Source organism: Agelaius tricolor, unplaced genomic scaffold (assembly GCF_023055355.1).
Source record: "Agelaius tricolor isolate 1412-34295 unplaced genomic scaffold, bAgeTri1.0.p SCAF_28, whole genome shotgun sequence".
Classification (NCBI taxonomy): Eukaryota; Metazoa; Chordata; class Aves; order Passeriformes; family Icteridae; genus Agelaius; species Agelaius tricolor.
Window position 1 is genome coordinate 2,178,780 of NW_027269288.1, and position 19,693 is coordinate 2,198,472.

General features: G+C 56.6%; 4 protein-coding genes across 5 annotated transcripts; 3 read left to right on the forward strand and 1 right to left on the reverse strand.

Annotated features, from left to right (window-relative positions):
* Window positions 1-821: 821 nt before the first annotated feature.
* On the reverse strand, window positions 822-5,431 carry CDA (cytidine deaminase). Its single transcript, XM_071448904.1, has 5 exons — window positions 3,905-5,431; window positions 2,984-3,512; window positions 2,597-2,708; window positions 2,283-2,340; window positions 822-1,639 (listed from the first exon to the last, which is right to left on the reverse strand). Exons 2-5 carry the CDS (start codon window positions 3,156-3,158, stop codon window positions 1,526-1,528), a joined length of 459 nt encoding a protein of 152 aa, XP_071305005.1. The 5' UTR covers window positions 3,159-3,512; window positions 3,905-5,431; the 3' UTR covers window positions 822-1,525.
* A 276-nt stretch (window positions 5,432-5,707) lies between these two features.
* On the forward strand, window positions 5,708-7,127 carry FAM43B (family with sequence similarity 43 member B). Its single transcript, XM_071448903.1, has one exon. The coding sequence runs from the start codon at window positions 6,024-6,026 to the stop codon at window positions 6,912-6,914; it is 891 nt and encodes a 296-aa protein (XP_071305004.1). The 5' UTR covers window positions 5,708-6,023; the 3' UTR covers window positions 6,915-7,127.
* A 234-nt stretch (window positions 7,128-7,361) lies between these two features.
* MUL1 (mitochondrial E3 ubiquitin protein ligase 1) lies at window positions 7,362-12,090 on the forward strand. 2 transcript variants are annotated; one of them, XM_071448902.1, is made up of 4 exons: window positions 7,362-7,538; window positions 8,547-8,634; window positions 9,635-9,755; window positions 10,741-12,090. In XM_071448902.1, exons 1-4 carry the CDS (start codon window positions 7,536-7,538, stop codon window positions 11,459-11,461), a joined length of 933 nt encoding a protein of 310 aa, XP_071305003.1. In that variant the 5' UTR covers window positions 7,362-7,535; the 3' UTR covers window positions 11,462-12,090. The 2 variants fall into 2 exon arrangements, with proteins under 2 accessions (XP_071305003.1, XP_071305002.1); XM_071448901.1 differs by lacking the exon at window positions 7,362-7,538 and adding an exon at window positions 8,162-8,448.
* Window positions 12,091-14,299: 2,209 nt separating this feature from the next.
* CAMK2N1 (calcium/calmodulin dependent protein kinase II inhibitor 1) lies at window positions 14,300-16,831 on the forward strand. The gene is made up of 2 exons (XM_071448854.1): window positions 14,300-14,631; window positions 15,468-16,831. Exons 1-2 carry the CDS (start codon window positions 14,472-14,474, stop codon window positions 15,536-15,538), a joined length of 231 nt encoding a protein of 76 aa, XP_071304955.1. The 5' UTR covers window positions 14,300-14,471; the 3' UTR covers window positions 15,539-16,831.
* The last annotated feature ends 2,862 nt before the right edge of the window (window positions 16,832-19,693 follow it).

Below are 19,693 nucleotides of genomic sequence, written 5' to 3' on the forward strand. Positions count from 1 at the left end.
GAGTGGGGCATGGAATGGCCATGGAGACAGACAGGGAATGGGGCACAGAGCGAAGTGTGGAGATGGGCATGGAATGGGGCATAGAGCAAGACATGGAGCAGGCATGGAGTGGGGTACTGAGCAGGGCATGGAAGGGGACATGTAGCAAGGCTTGAAGCAGGATATGGAAGGGGAGATGGAGTGGGGCATCAAGCAGGGCATGGAATGGGTCATGGAGCTGGGCACAGAGCAGGGTGCAACCAAGGTAAAGCATTGTGCAATGCAGGGCATGCCACTGCTTGGGAGTGCCTTGGCATGGAGCACAGCACTGCCCTGGAAACAGCCAGGGCACAGCCCAGTGTGTGGAATCGTCAAATCACAGAATCACAGATTGATTTGGGCTCGAGGGGACCTCAAAGTCCATCCAGTCCCACCCTTGCCATGGGCGGGGACACCTTCCACCATCCCAGCTTGCTCCAAGCCTCGTCCAACCTGGCCTTGGACACTTCAGGGATCCAGGGGCAGCCACAGCTTCTCCGGGCACCCTGTGCCAGAATCCCTCCCCTGCTGCCTGTGCTGTGGGATCAGCCCCACAGCTGAGGCACATCCAGCCTCTCATCCACCAGCATCTCCAAGTCCTTCCCAGCAGGAGTGTTCTCCATGCCCCAACCAGTACAGATACTGAGGGGCTGCCCTGAGCCAGGGGCAGCACCCTACACTCAGCTTTGCTGAACCTCATGAGGTTCCCAGGGCACATCCAGCACCCTCGGCCCTGCCTGGGCTGCAGGACAGCCCCAGGACCCCACTCCCTGTGTTTCATCACTTGCTACAACTGCAGGAGATAAACCAGAACTGCTTTTATTTCACTTGGGCATGGCAGAAATGCTCAACCCAGTGCTGGTTGGGAAATGTAATGAATTCATTTATCATTGTATTATAAATCAATATACAATCAACAAATGGCATTACCCTGGAGGCACAAAACCCTCCAGAACACCCCAAAAACTTGTCCTCTTCTTCACCCCAAACAGAATAAAAGCAAGGAAAACAAGTTGGAAAGAAAGGAGCAAAGGACACGGTCAGTGCAATAACCACCCTGCAATCCACGTAATCTGGATTGGGTCACTAATCACTGCTGGGGTTGATGGACCTTTTCCCTCTTGCTTTCACTTCTTTTTAGAGCTGAAGAATCCAGCACTTTCCCAAGCAATGATTTTGCATTATTCAGGAATGGTTTCTGTACCAAAGCCTGATTGAGTTCTGCACCAAAGCCATGTCCTCCCTTGCCTACAGGGATGTCTGGACGCTTTTTTTACTAATAACAGGGAATTTCTATGATTTGATTTGCCATTTCCTCGGGGCAAGGTGGAGCTGGAGCCTGCAAATCAACACTGAATTAGAGGATGAGACAGAGGAACGGGCAACTTAACAGTATAAACAAATTTCCCACTGTGTTGTTCCCAAAAAGTTGCTTACAGGCTGAGAAAATTGGGGAAAACCATTGTCCCCTGTGCCTAAGGGCAAAGGCTGGTGGTGGCCACACTGCTCAGACCTTCTTCAGGTCCTCAGGGCCAAAGGAGGTAGGCAGCAGCTCCTCCAGCCTCTTGACAATGTAGGTGCCATCTCCTTTGGTCAGGTACACATCCCAGTCTGTGCCAAACTGGAGGAGGAGAAAGAAGAGCGTGATGAGGGAAAAGAAGGGAAGAACCTGCATTTCTTCCCCAAATTACTCATATACCCCGTTTTCAGAGGTTCACAGGGAGCATTCCCCTCTATTACATGTATTTTGGGTTGCCTTATCAGCATTACCTCCCCCAGAGGATATTTTGGGCTCAGATCCTGTGTTTTCACCCCACCAGTGTGAGCCCCAGTGCCTCTGAACCTGCTGAATCTGACCCTCGATCACAGCCCCACGACCCATTAAATATTAACAACCCCAAAACAAGGTGTGGGTGCTGGGATTCCCGTGCAGAAGGAAGACAAGAGCTGGATAGAATCTGTGGGAAGCTCAGCTTTTGCAGGAAAATCCCCATTTTCAGGCTTGCCAGAGCAAGGACTCAAGGGCAAAACCCCGCAGCTGGAAGGTGAGCTAATGAATTCCCACTGAACACCCACCCAGGGCTGGAATACCCCTTTGCCGGGAGATAAAGAAATTTGAGGAGCCTGGAGCCAGCCCTGGGGCTGAGGACGGGGGGGTTGCACCCTCCTTGGAACCTCCAGGTGTTTTAGGGGGAGATGCCTGGGGTCAGGGGACGGTGTCTGGGGTCAGGGAATGAGCCATGGAGCCCCACACGAGCTGTCACCTCTCTCATCACTTGTCTGCAGGCGCCACAGGGTGTGATGAAGTGGTCCCCCATGTCACTGCCAAAGGAGAAGGGCACAGAGTCCTGAGGTCAGAGGAGGGGAGAACACCTGCAGAAGACCTTCATGCCCCGATAAATACAGAGCTGCAACAGATTTGTCCCCCAATTCCTCCAAAAACACCATGCAAAAACTTTATTTCCCTCCCCAAACAATGGGGCTGCTGCAAAAGAAGCTGTCCCTGAGGAGTAGTGGGGGTTCTCCTGCTGGTTCCCCACCCCATCCCTCAGCACTCCAGCTCTCGGAGCACCCTCACCTGGTGATGGCCATGGCCTTGAAGCTGGTGTGCCCCTCAGAGATGGCTTTTTGGATGGCACCGCGCTCAGCACACATCCCCAGGCTGTAGCAGGCGTTCTCCACGTTGCACCCTGCAGGGACAACCCCGGCATCAGCCACCCCAAACCCCACCAGCTCCTTTCTTCCCAGGGAATTGACAAAGAAAAGCCATTTTCCCTGCTTCCCTTATTTATTTCCCCATCCGCTGTGATCTTTGGCTCGGTCCGGGATGGCGGCTGCCGGGAGGCAGCGGGGGAGGACACACAACACCAGCACCCCGGGATGACCCCGCTACACCCTCACACACGAGCCAAGGCTTGCTGGGGGCTCCCCAAAATCCCGGGGGGGGTCTCAGATCCCCTCTTACCCGAGAAGATCTCCCCTCCGGCGGTGAGCAGTGCAGCTCCCACCGGGAACCGGCTGTAGGGGCAATAGGCGCAGTTTTTGGCCTCCCGGCTGCGGCGCAGCAGGAGCTGCAGATGGTCACCCTGGGGCTGGCCCGGGGGGACAGCAGGGAGCGGGTGCTGCCCACTTCTCTCCATTGCTGCAGCTGCCTGCCCTGCCCGCTGACGCCGCGGTTAAATATTTCCTCGCCTGGAAAATAGGCTGGCCGGGATAACGCCCCGGCACGCAGCTGAACTCTGGGAAGCATCCCAGGGGCAGTCCTGGCCCCCACAGCACCGTGTGCAGGGATTCCCACATCCTCTCCCTGCCTGCTGCCTCATTTTTTCCAATTTCTCCTGTTTTCGTTATTTACTTCCTCCTTTCTCTGTCCCGGCAGAACAGTTTTCCGCCACCATCCTGGAGGGTTTTTTTCCTCCTCAGTTCAAAACTGGTTCTGTGGCTCCAAAGGAAAATGTCCTTAAATCATTCCTGATGGGAAGGAACAACAGCTCCTGATCAGTGAGATCAAAAGAAATAAATTAATAAGATTAAAAGCATTTAAAAAATTATAATAAAAAATTATATTTTCCCAGGTCTTCTAACTACAAGCAGTAGGGGGAACTGGCTGAAGACACAGGTGGTCAAAAGCCCAATTTCAGATGCCCTCAGGCTGGAGCCCAAATTCATTTTGGCTGGTGCTTCCATGGGAATTAGCCCACACAAGGTAAAGGGCTCCCAGGTGATCATCAAATTGCTTTTTAATTAAAGATTTCTCTATTTTTCCCCTTGCCCAAGGAGCTTCCTGCCCATTTTCTAGCTGCAAGGACGGTTGTCACAGGTCCCAGGGATTTATCACTGGGATTTTTGTCCAGTTTGTTGGATTTTGGGAGGATTTTGGCCTTACCTGCTGGTTTTGCCATCAAATCTTGCTGCTGGGTCACTGCTGAGGAGCCACAACAGGCTGGGAAGCAGCATCCAAAACTGGGAGTGGCTTCTGATGGGGCTGAAACTCCGGGAGCTGAAACTGAGTATGGCACAGTGAGACCACCACAGGCACCCCAAGAAACCAAAGCTGGGATGCTGAGATCTGTACTGTCCAAGGGATAACCAGGAAATCCATCTCCCACACACTGCCAGGGTGCTTGTTCCCTCTGAAGCCCAGTGATGACAGTTCACTACTTGTCAGGGCAGGATGCTGAGATCCCTATTGTCCAAGGGATAACCAGGAAATCCATCTCCCACACACTGCCAGGGTGCTTGTTCCCTCTGGAGCCCAGCAATGACAGTTCACTACTTGCCAGGGCAGTGAGTAAGAGGAGGGATTGGCAGCCCTGAACCAGCCCACAACTCTTTTCCTCAGCTTTCAAGTGCAAATCTAGGTTGTTTCCCCCTACATACAGTGCAGAGCCTCCCTTGCCCCCTAAAATCTGGGAGAAAATAGGAAAACCAGTCCTAGGGCAACTTGTGGGTGGCACTGTGGGATCAAACCAGTGTAGAGGGACATCACAGCCCCCTGACCCCAATAATGTGGAATCTCTAAATAAAGAAGCTTCCAGAGTGGGTTCACATCTGCCCTGTCAATATGAACACTGAGCAAGTAAACACAGTCCTCACCTCAGTCAACAAGAGCAAGAATAGAAATTATGAAAGACAGAGGCTAGCATGGATAGAAATCTCTCTCATTAACACTAATTCCCTAATTGCCATCTCCCCAAAACCATCCTTGCACTGGGAGCAAACCATACAGCCCATGTTTGCATCAGAAAAGCTGAAAAACAGACAAATTCATGCATTTTTTATTATTTTGGCTGCAAAATCCTACAAGGCTGTCAAGGCCACGGCAGTGAGAGAGTGGGGCTGGTGCTGTCTGCCTGTGAAGCTGCTATTTTAAGGTTGTATTTGCTTCACTCAAACTGCAGAAAATCTGGGAAGCTGCTGGAAATGGCTTCCCGTTCCCTGCAACACCCCACTCTGATTTTCTTCCCTAAGCAGACTAAAAGTGGGGGAACATGATGTTATTCTACCCCTTTCTCCTCTCCATTTTTTAATCCCAAGGCAAACAGAGCATCCCCAAGCCCAGGGGTCTCCCTGCTTTATGTCCAGATATCAAGAAAAAAAAAAAAAAAAGGTGGAAATCAGGGCTTGAGCCAAAGGCACTGAATCCTGAGCAGCCTCAGACTCCACTGCAGGGCTGAAACCTTGCAGTGCTCCCCAAAAAATTCCCCCCGAGCTGTGCCATGGGGAAATAAAATTCCATTTCTCCTGGAGAGAAGCTGTCCTAGGGCCTTGGACAGAGATAAAAGCAACAGGTTAAAAGCCAGCTCAGCCCAAAAGGAGAGGAGCAGCAAGGAGATCTGACTGGCTTGGATATAACAGGAGCAAATGGGAGGTTTGGAGGAAAAAATGCCAGCAAACCTGCAGGATCTGCAAACCTGCAGGGTCTGCAAATCCTGGCACACACCCTTGTGACACGTACTGATTTGGGGGGAAAAGCCCCCACCTTTTTGTCGTTCCCGTGTCAGAAGCCATCATCTGACCCTCCCAAAATCATCCCCACACCCAGGTGGGAAATGAGGGAATTTCCCCTGACGCCGGTGTGTTTCGGCGCTGGGGGTCTGGCTGCTGCATGGGCATGGGGGGCTGGGTTCCCCCCCGGCTTCCTCTCGCTGCCGGGGCTCGGAGCGGGCGCGCACGGGGCCGTTCACCGGCGGGGGCCGCTCACCGGCGGCTCCCCGCGTGCTCGGGGAGGTGGAGCAGCCCACGGAGGAGCCGCGTCCCCGCAGCCGCCGCCGCCGCCGCTCCCGCAGCATCAGGCGCAGGCGGCACCCGGAACGCGGCGGCTCCTCGGCTCCGCATCCTCCGTGGGCAGCCGGATCGGACACGGGGCCGCGTCCCGCTGCCGGGGTAGGGCACGACACCCCCTGCGCGGGGGGTGCGGGGACACCCCCCAGACCGGCTGCGGGGCTTGGGGGGGTGGTCCCGCTGCTTGCGAGCGAGGCCGGCGGTAGCGGAGCGGAGCCGAGATGCTGCCCTGGCGCCGGAGCAAGTTCGTGCTGGTGGAAAATGAACGTAAGTGCAAAGGCAAGAGCCTGGGGCCGGGGCTGAGCTACGCGGCGCTGCTGGCCGGCTTCCTCCGCTCCTGCCCGGACCTGCTGCCCGAGTGCCCGCTGGAGCGCCTGGGCAGCGTCTTCCGCGGGAAGCGCCAGAAAGTGGAGCTGAACAAGGAGGACCCGACGTACACGGTGAGGTACCTGGGCAACGCCGTCACCCTGCACGCCAAGGGCGAGGGCTGCACCGAGGAGGCGGTGGGCAAGATCTGGGCCAAGAGCGAGGCGGGCGCCGGCGGGGCCAAGATGACGCTGACGCTGGGCCCTCATGGCATCCGCATGACGCCCTGCGAGAAGGGGACCCGCCGGCCGGGCCACGCGTACCTGCTGCACCGCATCACCTACTGCGCCGCCGACCGCCGGCACCCCAAGGTGTTCGCCTGGGTGTACCGGCACCAGGTGAAGAACAAGGCGGTGGTGCTGCGCTGCCACGCCGTGCTGGTCTCCAAGGCCGACAAGGCGCGCGCCATGGCCCTGCTCCTCTACCAGACCTCGGCCTCCGCCTTCAACGAGTTCAAGCGCCTCAAGAGACAGAGCGATTTCCGCCACGTCCAGCAGCAGCTCCTGGGCGACGCCATCGTGCCCTTGGTGCCGCTCCGCAGGCTCCTCAACGCCAAGTGTCCCTACCGCCCGCCGGCCGAGCGGGCCCGCTGCGCCCCAAGGCTCAGCTCCATCCTGGAGGAGGAGGAGGAGGAGGCCTTCGGCGCCGGGCCGCCCCTGGGGGACCCCGAGCGAGCGGCCGTGCTGCGGCTGGCCAGCGACATGAGGGGCTGCAGCCTGCGCGGGCCCCGCGCCGCCGTGTGCTGAGCGCCGGCGGGACACGAGGTGCCCTCGGTGCGCCCCGAGCCGGTGCTGGACCCTCCTTGGGGAGCAATCTGGACAAGACGGCGGCTCCGTCTGCAGGAAGACCCATGGTGGGGGTGGGTTTGCACCCCAGGGACCCCCACCCGGCCCCGCACATGAACCTGCTCTCGTGCCTCCTCCACAGCGGCCATAATAATAAAATTAATGTGTGTTTTCTGCGGTGTGACGGCGCCTGTGTCTCACCCAGACCCCGGCGGACAACAGAGTTAAGCTCGGCTCTGAGGCAGCTTGGGGGGTTTATATTGCTTTTACCCCTCGAAAGGCAAGCCAAGGAGGGGGGGCTGCAGGGTCCACGGTGCTTTCCTGCGGTACCGAGGGCGGGGGAGAGCTGATCTGTGTAGTCATGGCAACTTGAATTTTTAAATATAGAGCTGGGGGGGAGGCGGTGCCGCCCACGTCAGGGGAGCAGTGATGGGGGTTTGGCCCCTTGGACCCCACTGGAGAGCACAACTTGCCTGCACCCCCCTCCCCACTCCAAATTAGCACCAAGGGCCTGAAGATCAATAATTTACAAAAAATTGCTATTTTTTTTCTTTCCCTTTTGCTGTTTTCCCAGAATAAGCGATGGTAAGGAGATGGGGGGGGTGGGGGTGGGGGTGGGTTTGTGTCCTCCCCGGCAGGGACCTGCCATGGCCCTTTGTGGGGTGGGAGAAAGGACTCTGCAAAGTGGGGCTGGGGGCTGCGTCCTGAGGCTGAGCCCCCACAGTGGGGGCCAGGTGGTGCTGCTGCCCCACAGCCCAGTGAGGGGTTGTAAGCCCTTCCCCAAGGTATTATGGGGCTGGGATTTGGAGAGATAAACCCTCCCAGCCTCCCGGGGGGACAGGCGCTGGTCTGACCACTGCCAAAACTTAGCAGAAGGTGAGATTTGGGTTGCCCCCCCAGCCCCAAGGTGGCAGGGGGGGTATGGGGGATGCTCCCTCCACACGCCCAGGGGCATTAGGATTTGCGGCCAGCTGCCAAGATCCTGATTTGGGCTAATCCCCCTCAGATACTGGTGAGGCTGGAGTTTGATGTCTTTCCCAGGACCGCAGGGTGAAGGTAAAGGGGTGGGGAGGTAAAGGGGTGGGGAGGCTGCCATCTGTCCCGCCCCCCCAAACTCCAAGGATGGGGTTTATCCCCCTAAAGCTCCGTGGGACCGGGATCTGAGCCGCGTCCCCCGACTCACAACCTCTGTGGGGGGATACTGTGTGTGACCCCGCACCCCAGCAGGGTTGTGTGAAGCCCCCACGCCCCGCCCGGCCTTGGCGGACCCCCCGTCTCGATGGCGGCGCTGCGGCGGCCAGAACGCCGCTCGTGACGTCATCGCCGTGCGTCGGCGCGGCGCGCGGTTGCCGTGGTAACGGCGGGCCTGGCCGCCATGGAGGGCGGCGGGCGGCCCTCGGCCGCACAGGCCGTGCTCTTGGCCGCCAGCACCGCCATCACTGCCCTGCTCTACTCCATCTACCGGCAGAAGGCTCGCGTGGCCCGCGGGCTCGAGGTGGGTGTGAGGGGTGCGACGGGGGGATGCATGTGCCCGGCCCCCGAGCCGCGGCCTGGTCGCGCTGGCTGAGCCGCGGCCTCTGTTTGCTCCCGCAGGGCGCCAGGAAGGTCCGGCTGGACGGGGACCTGCGGGCCGTGCTGCTAGAGGCTCCCGGACGCTGCGTGCCCTATGCAGTCATAGAAGGTAAGGTCGTGTACAAACACCAGAGGTTTATGTCCAAAAATGAAACAGAGGAGTCCTATAACTTTATTCGAACCAATGGAGAGGTCATGGGCATTTCCCATGGAGTCTCTCAAATTACTAGAGGATGCAGCCTCCTTTTTATTGTCACTTCCCGGCCGCATTTCCCTCTCTTTTTCCCTATTGGCTGAGGCACTTTAGAGGTGCAGACTGCCCGAAATGCCTGATACCTAAGACTCACTTCTAATGTATAACTTTCCTTTCCTTTCCTTTCCTTTCCTTTCCTTTCCTTTCCTTTCCTTTCCTTTCCTTTCCTTTCCTTTCCTTTCCTTTCCTTTCCTTTCCTTTCCTTTCCTTTCCTTTCCTTTCCTTTCCTCCTTTCTCTTTTACTTTCACTTTCCCTCCCCTGCGTCAGTCAGTGGAAATCCTGTGGAATTTGTGGTTCTTCCCATTGTTTCTTTTATCTCTCAGTATCTAGTTTTATCTACCACAGTTTGTTTGTAAAGACAAATCCCTCATTCCTTTCAAACAAGACCTGAAGTGATGCCCCAAACAGGGGTGGGGGGGGGGGGGGGGGGCACATCCTGCCCCACAGCTGCTCCTCACTAGGGGATTTCATCCCCAGCTCTTCCTCCCATGCCCATCAGGTCATTTCCCCCCTGCCAAGCAGCCACAGACTCCTGACAGCAGAAACCACAAGCTCTTGGCCCTTTTGCCCCCATCTTAGAATTCTAGAAGGGTTTTGGTAGAAAGAGACCTTAAAGCTCGTCCAGTTCCACCCCTGCCATGTGCAGGGACACCTTCCACTGTCCCAGGGTGCTCCAAGCCCCATCTAACCTGGACTTGGACACTTCCAGGGATGGGGCAGCCACAGCTTCTCTGGATACTCTCAGCAGCCTCACAGGAAGGAAGTGATTTCTTCCTAGCAGCCCAGTGAAGCCATTCCCCATGGTCCAGGGTTTGTTCCACGAGCCCTCATGTGGCCCCTGGGTTCCTGTTGCAGGTGTGGTGCGCTCGGTGAAGGACACCCTGAGCAGTCAGTTTGTGGAGAACTGCAAGGGAGTGGTTCAGAGGCTGACACTGCAGGAGCACAAGATGGTGTGGAACAGAACCACCCACCTCTGGTATGTGCCTGGCACCCTCACACTCCTGTGGTACCCTTGGGGGGTCTGACGGCCTGAAATGGCCTCAGGCGTGGCCAGAGTGACCAAGTGCCTCAAAGCTGGGTCCCAAAGTAGCCTTCACAGTGACAGCTGCCATAATGGGGGGTTTGGCTGATTCTAGGGCTTTCACAGAGGGGCTGGAGGGGAAGAGAGCATCGAGTAACCCAACATGGGCTGAAGATTGATCAGCCCCACCTTGTTACCCCACCAGAGGATGGCATTTCAGAAAAGACCCACTTGCAGAACAGAAATTAATTGAATTTGGGTGATCCCCACACCCAGGGGTCCCAGAACTGCTGAAACAGAGCCCAGTGATGCTGTTTGATAAGCATTTGGTAACACCAAATTGGGATGTGTGACACGTGGTGCTTCCCCTCACAGGATGGTTTGTGAATGCCACAGGCACGTCAGGAGGTGGGGATGGGGGAAGCCCCCAGTACTTGTGGAGCACTGAGTGAGGGTGGAGTGGCCTCGTGCACCCCTGACAGTGCCACGAGGGGAAAGGTGTTCTCCAGTGTAGCAGCATGTGGCTGCAGTGAGGATCGTGTCCAGGGAGGCCACAGCCGACAGCAGAGGAAACAGACAGACAAGTCTCTTCCTTGTTTAGCACGAGAGTCCATTTTATTTCCCCCCCTCCACCCCATGCCGTAGGGGGAGGAGGCAGAGTCCCGGGAGCCCGAGCAAAGCCCAGCAAAGCCCAGAGAGCCGAGAACAGAGAGAGAGGGACACAGACCCGGGGCGGGGTTTTATCAGGTGTCCCATGGGAGGAGTCTTAGGATCAGATTACAGCCTCCTCGGAAGGGAAAGGCTCCACACTCCAGACACCCCCATCAAAGAAACTCCTCAGGTCGTGTCCCATCTGGCAGTCCCCAAAACCAGCAGGCCATCCCAGGCTGTGTTTCCCATCGGGGGCAGTCAGTTCACTTACCCCCTTTTCCCTCCCCAGGAATGACTACGAGAAGATCATCCACCAGAGAACCAGCACCACCCCCTTTGACCTGGTCCCTGCCGAGGACGACGCCGGCGTCACCGTCCGGGTGATGAAGCCTCTGGACGCTGCCGAGCTCGGCCTGGAGACGGTGTATGAGAAATTCCACCCCTCTGTCCAGTCCTTCACGGACGTCATCGGCCACTACATCAGCGGGGAGCGTCCCAAGGGCATCCAGGAGACCGAGCAGATGCTGAAGGTGGGCACGGCCCTGACTGGGGTGGGAGAGCTGGTCCTGGACAACGCCACCATCAAGCTGCAGCCCCCGAAGCAGGGCATGCCCTACTACCTGAGCTCCCTGGATTTCGAGTCCTTGCTGCAGAAACAGGAGTCCAGCGTGCGGTTTTGGAAAATCCTGACGGTGGTTTTTGGCTTTGCCACGTGCGCCGTGCTGTTCTTCCTGCTGCGGAAGCAGTACCGGCACCACCGGGAGCAGCAGCACCTGCGGCAGATGCAGGAGGAGTTCCGGCAGGCCCAGGAGCGCCTGACCGGCACCGAGGGCGGCGAGGTTCTCAAAAACGCCTGCGTGGTCTGCTTGAGCAGCACCAAATCCTGCGTTTTCCTGGAGTGTGGCCACGTCTGCTCCTGCCACGACTGCTACCAGGCTCTTCCCAAGCCCAAAAAGTGCCCAATCTGCAGGCAGGGCATCACCAGGGTGGTTCCCTTGTACAACAGTTAATTTTTTGTGGTTCTTCGGGGGGGAGACTTTGGATTTAAAGCTGCCACTGGCAAAGGGGTTTTGTCGCCTCGCTGCTTGGGTGGTGGGTTTTGGGGAAGGGGAGGGAGCTTGAGGGAACGGGTGTTTCACCAAGGGGGCAGAGCAGAGTCTGAAAAGGTGACTCTGCAGCTGATCAGGGCTCACGCTGTGCTATGGAGGTGTTTTTGAGAGAGATGATTCTTTGCAAAGGGTGAGATGCTTGGGGGAAGATGCAGCTTGAAGCTCTTCTATTAAGGTTTGGACTCTCAGGGTTCGTGTCATGGTTACAGAGCCTGCAGCCCCTTACCCAGCTGATAAAAACATGGGAAAAACAAAAATAAAATGTATTAAGGGTTCTGGGAGGCTGCAGAATTCCTGTGAGGCTGCCAGAGGGCTGCAAGGCCTAATGGAGCAGGAGGGGTTGTCGGAGAGCTCGTACCAGGGGGTGTGAACACAGGTAATTCTGTGATCCCCCCAAAATGGCTTTGTCACACCAGGGTATGAGGATGGGGATGTGAGAGTGCTGTGGCTAATGGCTGCTGGCTGTGCTTGGCTTGGCTTGGCTTGGGATAGCAATTGAGGTGTAAAGTAATAAAACAGGATGAAAAGTGTGTCTGTGTCGGATTATTCCAGGTGAGTGGTGACATTTGTCCTCCCTGAGGTGGACATGGTGAGCCTGGATCATCCCAAGCCATGATGGAGGTTGGCTGAGGGGGGAACCTGTCCCTCCTGCACTGGACATGACAGTCACTGCTGTCCCCTTATGACACAGGTAGTGCCAAACCCCCAAACTGACACAAAAAAGGAAAATTCCCTTCCCTGACACTCCTATTTTGCCATAAATCCCATATGCACCCAAGAGGGTTAATGGACCCAAAGTCCTGCTGCACCCTGAACATTTGCTGGGGAGGACAATTAGAGAAACATTCCAGGGGAATGAGGGAGCCTCAAGTAGGAGCAGTTGAAATCCCCAGGACTGAGGCAGCCCCTGGTTAGCCCTGCTCCAGGCAGAGCCATCCACATCCCCCAGGCACATTTAAAAAGAAACATTCCCATCGACTGGCATTTTAAACCCCCTGAATTTACAGTGAAAATGATGAGTTGTTTCTCATTAAACATTAACCAGAGCAGCTGGGCAGTGTCCAAAGGCCATTCTGGCTGTGGGGCACAAATCCACAGCTGGATTTTGAGGAGGAGCAGGTCCCTGGTGATTCCAGTGCTGGATTTTGAGGAGGAGCAGGTCCCTGGTTGTTCCTGTGCTGGGAAAGGGCCGCGTCCCACCAGCTGTAGATGGCGGTGGCTGCCTGCAGGGCGAGGCAGCCCGCGGAACAGAATCCCAGAGGGAACAGCAGAACACAGCTCAAAAAGCCACACTGCAGCCCCAAAACCCAGCAGACAGATTGAAAGGGCAGAATCCCATCTGCTGGAAGAGGTGTCCCTTCTCTTCAGGGGAACGAGCACCCCAAAAAGCCTCATCCCCTCACTGGGGACAGGGGGGAGGTCAATCCCCCTCAGACCAGTGCAGGACACGGCCTTGAGCCTCCGTGTTTTGCCCAGGAGTGGAGCATCAGGCAAAGCCTAAAAATACTCCTTGGAGGGGCTGTGCTTCCCCATTACCCCTCGCCTCCTGTTTCCAAGCTTTCCCTGTGATTTCTCGGGCGTAGCCGCAACCTTATGTAAGGAGCTGACAGCTCGGGGGCGGGCAGGAGTGCAGGGGAGAGGGGCTTGTGCAGCTCTGGGGGCTGAGGATTCCAGCAAACGAGGGCTTTGGAGATGGGAGCAGCCCCAGGACAGCTCACCCCAGCCCTGGCACCACCAGGCACCCTGTCCTTCCATTCTGCTCAGCCCCAAAATGAGCCAGGTTCCCAATTCCAGAGAAACCCTGTAACTCAGCCTTGCACAAACAGGTTCTTTGCTGCTGCTGCTACTGTCCTCCTGCTCCCTTTTGTGGGAGATGCACCACAGATGCCTGAACACCCCAACATAGCTGTGGTCTTTCCCAAAATGTTATCCCCAACCTTCCCATCACTCGCTTTGCCAGGCAGTAACCCCAATGACCCACACTGTTGTGGTAACTCTGCATAGAAAACCCCACGGGAAGCTCACAGTGACTCAGAAGTCCTCCTGCAGTGCCCCAGCAAAGGCTCGTGCAGGAAGGGGTCCTGGGGGCCCCCCGCCAAGCACACCCAGTCCCCCCCATGCTGCAGCCCCCCACAAAGTGCCAGAGGTCTCCAGATGGCTCTGCAGGGCATGTGAGGCTGTGCCCAGGGCTCCTGGGAGCGGGCGCTGGGCTCCCCAGGGCTGTGGAGGGGTCAGTTCCAGACTTTCCCCCGGAGTGGCTGGGGAGGCTCACTCTGAACTCCCCAAAGGTGTCTGTGAGGTACTCTGGGCTCCCCAGATGTGGCTGTGGGGCAGCTCTGGGCTCCCCAAAAGTGCTGTGGGGCCACCTAAGATCTCCGAGGGTCCTTGCAGGGCAGCTCTGGACTCCCCAAGGATGCTGAGGGGCAGGCTGGGGAATCCAGAGCCCGAAGGCGCAGAGTGTGTCTGCCAGGCAGCTTTGGGATCTCCGGGGATGCTGTGGGACACCCCGAGGATGCTCCGGGACAGCTCCGTGCTCCGCGGGGAGCCGGCGGGGCAGGCCCGGGCTCCTTGAGGATGCTCCGCGCTCCCCGGGGACGCTGCGGGGCAGGCGGCGGGGCAGTCCCGGGGATCCCCGGGGTGCGGGATCAGCCCGCGGGGCGGTGCCGCCGCCGGTGCCGGGGGCCGAGCCGGTCCCGCCCCGCCCCGCCCGGTCCCGCCTCCCGCTCCTCTATCGCCGCCGCCGCCGGAGCCGCCGCCGCAGCCGCGGAGCCGCGAGCAGCGCCGGCCGGGCCGGGATGTGACGGGGCGGCTGCCCCGCGCCCGCTGCGCCGCTGCCCCGGGCCCGCGGGCCCCGCGCCCCGGGAGGCTGTCGGGGGGCGGCGGCGGCGGCGGGTCCCCCCCCGCCGCCCCCATGTCGGAGGGGCCGCCCTACGGCGAGGGGCAGCTGGCGGGGGACGCGGCCGTGGGGCAGCTGCCCTTCCCCGTTCGCCTCCGCGGCGGCGACGGGCTCCTGGCCGGCGGGCAGGGCAAGCGGCCGCCCAAGCTGGGGCAGATCGGCCGTAGCAAGAGAGGTGGGTGCCGGAGGGGCCGGGGCGCACCGGGAGCCGTCCGGGATGCGGGACACGGCCCCAGGGATGCGGCGGGATGCAGCGGGTGTCCCGCGGGGTGTTGGGGCTTCGTGCACCGGGGACCTTCCTCGGGGACGCGGGACAGCGGGGACCGTCCTCAGGGACGGGGCACGACGACCGGGCTCCCTGAGGATGTCGGGCATCGCGTCCCGAGGACCTTCTCCAGGGCTGCAGGGCACTGGGTACCGTCCTGAGGGACAGGGTATGGTGCACCGGGCTCCCTGAGCGATGTTGGGCATCGTGTTCCGTGGATCTTCCCCAGGGATGGGGCATCGAGCGCCTTTCGGGGATGCAGGGCACCGGGAAGCGTCCCCGGGGACGGGGCACGATGCACCAGACTCCCTGCAGGATGTCAGGCAGCACGTCCCAAGGACTGGCACCGGGGTGTTGGGTGGCCGGGACCCTCCCTGGGGGCAGAACATCGTGCCCTGGGCACTTCACCGGGTGTAGGGCAGCAGGGACCTTCCTCAGGGACAGGGGACATTCCCTGGGGACCATCCCATCCGCAGGGCACAGAGGTGATGGGACCTTCCCTGGGGACATGTCCTTTGCCAAGTGTCCCCAGGGACAGGGCACCAGTGCCGGGGCGTGCGGTACTGGGGACGCTCCCTGGGGACGGGACGCGGTGCCGGGTGCCCTGCGGCGGTCGGGGCTGTGTCGCTTTGCCAGCAGCCACACCAGGGATGTCGGACCGCTCCAACCCCCTCCAGGGTGACCTTGGGCGGGGGGAGCACGGCGGCAGAAAATTCATCGTTCTTCTGTTTCTTTCTGCTTTCTAGTGGTTATTGAAGATGATAGAATTGATGATGTGCTGCAAAACCTCTCCGAAAAGGCCCCTCCCGGTGTTTAAAGCCTCCCTGGGGACGCTGGGCCGAGGCCCGGGGTGGGGTCGGTTTACAATGGCACAGGTGACCGGCAGAGAATAAACCCCAGCCCCGCAGCGAGCGCCGAGCGCCGGGAACGCCGCCCGCAGCCCCGCGGCTCGTCCTGCCCTCCGGAGACGCGCGGAGGGGAGGGCGGCGAGCGAGCCAGAGCCCAGCCGTGAATTCAAAAATGATAATAAATTAAAATATATCTGTGTAATCGGGAAAATAGTCACCTGCTTCAAACCCCCCACCCCGAGGGATGGACGGAGGAGGCACGCCGCGGCTCTGAATTACTCGGGATGGCTTTTCTTGGGCTGATGAACCTTGTGCCGCGCTAGATCGGGGGGTAAGAGGAAAAGGGGCAGCGGGAGATGGGGGGAGTGGGGGGAACAGCCCCTGGAGTCTCCCTCCAGCCAGGGCTGTTCCCAGCGGGCACCTTGTTTACATGATTTAATCTTGCAAAAATGAATCCGTGCACTTGGATGTACCACGCTATCCCCTTCTGTATGAGTTTCTTTTTTTTTATGTTGATGTCTTTGGATGTTGGGAAATTATATAAAATAGATATATATATATATATTTAATTTTAGTCACGTTTTAAGGTTCTCGAGGGGGAAAACCAAAACTTTTATAAAGGAAAGGCCTGAAGGAAGAATTGCTGGTTTATTTTTTAAAGCTTGTACTTCTTGGTTGCTGTGAGCAAAGGGACAGATTTTATATGTATGGGGGGCGGGGGGGTCGCTCAGCTTTTCTAACTACCATGCAGTCTGTAGTGTGGGTGATCTTGGTTTTCTTTTTTTTTTTTCCTTATATTGTGGCAGTTTCCTCTCTTTAATAGACTGTATTAAAACATATATATAAAAGAAATTATTTAATGTAATCACAAGAGTGCCAAACACTTGGAGATGCTGGAGGGCAGCGATTCCCTCCCCGAGACGAGCAGCACTCAGAGCTTTCTGCTCTTTCCAGGGCTCGGTCGATCTCTCGTGGGGTTTTCTCTGACTTCTCTTTTCTAATCTTTCTTTTTAACTATTTTGCATGATGTGCATAAAAACAAAAGGGGAAAAAAAAGGGGGGAGGGGGACAAAAAGCGCCTCTGGTGCCCGGGCTTGGTTCTTGTTTCTGTTTGCGATTGACTGACAGACCTCAAGGCAGGTTTTTCTTTCCTCCTTTTCTTAAATATTGTGTATGTTGCACTTTTATCCACTACACAGGGCTATTTCTGCAATGTCCGAATAAAAAGGAAAATGAAACAAAACGGAAAAAAAAATTATAAATGCGGATCTGCCGTGTTTTCCCGTGGGCTGCCAGGGCCACACAGCATGAGCATCCATCCTGTTCCCCCAAATAATCCCAAAATAACTAAGGAAAACCTCCTCACTCTCTAGCACAGACCCCTGTTAATCTGAATAACTAATCGTAATTAATATTTATTTGTGAGATTTTTTTGTTTGATGGGAAAACACTTCAGGGGCACAAACTTAATGGAAAAATTCAACGTTGGGTCCTGAGAGTGGCTGTTGGGAATGGGGAATAAAAGGTGGCTTGCCCTTCACTGGTGGGAAAGGTGTGGAAAATGGGCATTTCCCTTCCAGTATTGCCTCCCTTCCCCCCAGACCCCAAATCCTGGTGTTAAAAAAGGCCATTATCCCTTCTGCCCACGCCACCGAGGGCACGAGCCAACCTTTGTGCCCAGGGAACAAGAATATAATCACAGATGGGAAACAGGTCCAGGGGTGGGATTTTATTGCAAAGAAAATCATATATTGCAATAAAAGCAGGATGTTGCTGAGCTGGGATTTGTACAGGATGACCTGGGGGGAGATGGATTAATTTGGGGTGGCACAGGGAGCAGGGGTGTGAAGGCTGCACAATGCTCCTGTCCCCACCACCTTTGCTATTTATTGCTCCATTTTAAACCCACACAGGCTCTCCCACATCCAGGATATGATGAGGAGCTTTGTTAAATTGCTCCCTTGAAAAATCCCCAATTAGTTTCAATTTTTCCCCAGCGAGTTCAGCTCCGAGGTCGTGGCTGTGTGGGTTGGACGCAGCACACACAGTTTTGGCTCCCAGATTTTCTGTGCTGGGGGACCTGCTGCACCTCCAAACCACGAGATGGCCCCCAGAAGGGAGTTTTTTTTCTCCCAGACTAATGGGTTTTGCCCCAGTCAGCATCTGGGGGTGAGCCCAGGGCATTGGGAGAGCAGACACAGCCAGAGAGGAGCAAAGCATCCCAGGTGTGCCAAGGACAGCGCTTGGGAGCTCTCAGACACAAAGCCATGGGTTGGATGCAGCACTGGGGTAATTAAGTTCACCTAAAACCCCCTCTTTTTGTAAAAACCTGATCTATGGGTCTGCCAAACCCAATTTCCCACTTTATCCCATACATCAAAAGATCTCTGAGCACTTAAACCTCCCCAAAACCCAGACCCGTCTATGGGTGCTCCGAGGATGGGGCTCAGGCACAGCCCGAGATCCCCCCAAAAACACCTGGAGGCCTGGGAGGGGCCGAAATGCTCCAGAGAAAGCCTGAAGCCAGAGGGGGAAGGGAGGCTGAAAGAAGAGGAGATTCTGCTAAATTATGAACCGCTCTTTTATATGCATCTTTCATGCACGGCGCATAAATAATGGAGCAGGAGAGTCCGGCGAGATCGAGCACGGGAGGATGCGGGATGGAGGGGCGAGGAGAGAGCGATTCACGGGGGATGGTGGGGAAAGATGCACCCAAGAGACCGAGCCGGGCATCCCGCACGGCCGGGAGATGGTATTCTGAAGGAGGATTTAAGGATTAAGCTGGCCCCGGGGCAGGAGTTTATTGCATACATTATTTAACAGATGGCCCAACGCAGGCGGCGGCTGCCTACGGTCTCCCCGGTGACCTTGGCTGGGAGATGCCGGAGCCGGGAAGGGAGCCCGGTGCCATCACCATGCTCCGGTTACAGGGATCAGAGGAAAAAAAAAAAAAAAACGAACCAAACCCCAGAAGCCAGCACCCAGCAGCTCCAGAGCCAAATCCCCATGGAAACTGCAAAAATCCCCACCCAACCCTGCCCATATGGGCTGCTTGTTTTCGCAGGGGTGGGAAAAAAAAAGGAGGAAAAAATAAAATGTATAGAAAAGAGCCATTTGCAGGTTTATTTACCAGAGGAAACTTGGCACCTTTGGAAGAGCAGGGTAGGGGAGGGACGAGTGAGGTGCAGAGGTCCCAGCGACACCCAGAGCACTTGAGAAATCCCACTCCCATGCCCAAACACACACTTTAATCCCATTTTCCCAGGGACTTTGGTGCTGAGGGAAGGTGCTAACACAGCTGCTCCTGCAGCAAAGCCAACCCTGACCGCTTACACCCAGAACCAGGTGTGTCTTCATTCACCTCTAAACCTGCTCGTGTTCCACAGGCTTTGAGGCATCAGTCCCCGGAAACCCCCCAGCATGACACCAGTTCTGGGGGGCTCAGAGCAATGGACAACGATTTTGGGGCTGGATCAGTGTCCCCACCACTCATTTCCCACATCACCTAGGCAGCAACTCAGAAAAAGAAACCAAAATTGAGGGCAGTGTGTTGCAGCCAGGGCAAAGAGGAGCAGGGGGAGTGGGTGAGTCCCCCAAAGCTCTTCCCAAAAGGACGCCCATGAAGCAACTGCCCAAAATAAATATTCTCTCTCTTTTTTTTTTCTTTCCCCTCCTCCATCAAAACTAGGGCATGTTAAACTAGGCCAGCACTCCTAAAGTAATTTATTTATCATGGCGGGGAGAGAGGAGGGACAGCAGCATGGGCTGCAGAAGGGGATGCTCCATCCTGCCCCCAAATGCTGTGGGTTTGGGGAATAAAACGGGTCAGTTCTTCCCTCTTCCCTTGTTGAAAAATTGTAATTACTCAGAAGGAAGCAGCTTTAGTGACCTTTGGTGGAGAAGACACAAAAACGGTCATTTCAACGGAATCAAACCCTTTTTGATCCATTGGCTCAACTGTTTTCACCGCTGGGGTTCATGTTTTGTACTGTGGCATCAGACAGAAAATACACTTTAGAAAAATGAAAAATGGGAAAAGGCATGAAAGAAATTTTACCTTCCTTAAAAACTTGGGGTTTTTTTCTTGCTTTTTAACCCAAAAATGAGAAAAACCCAGTGGCTGC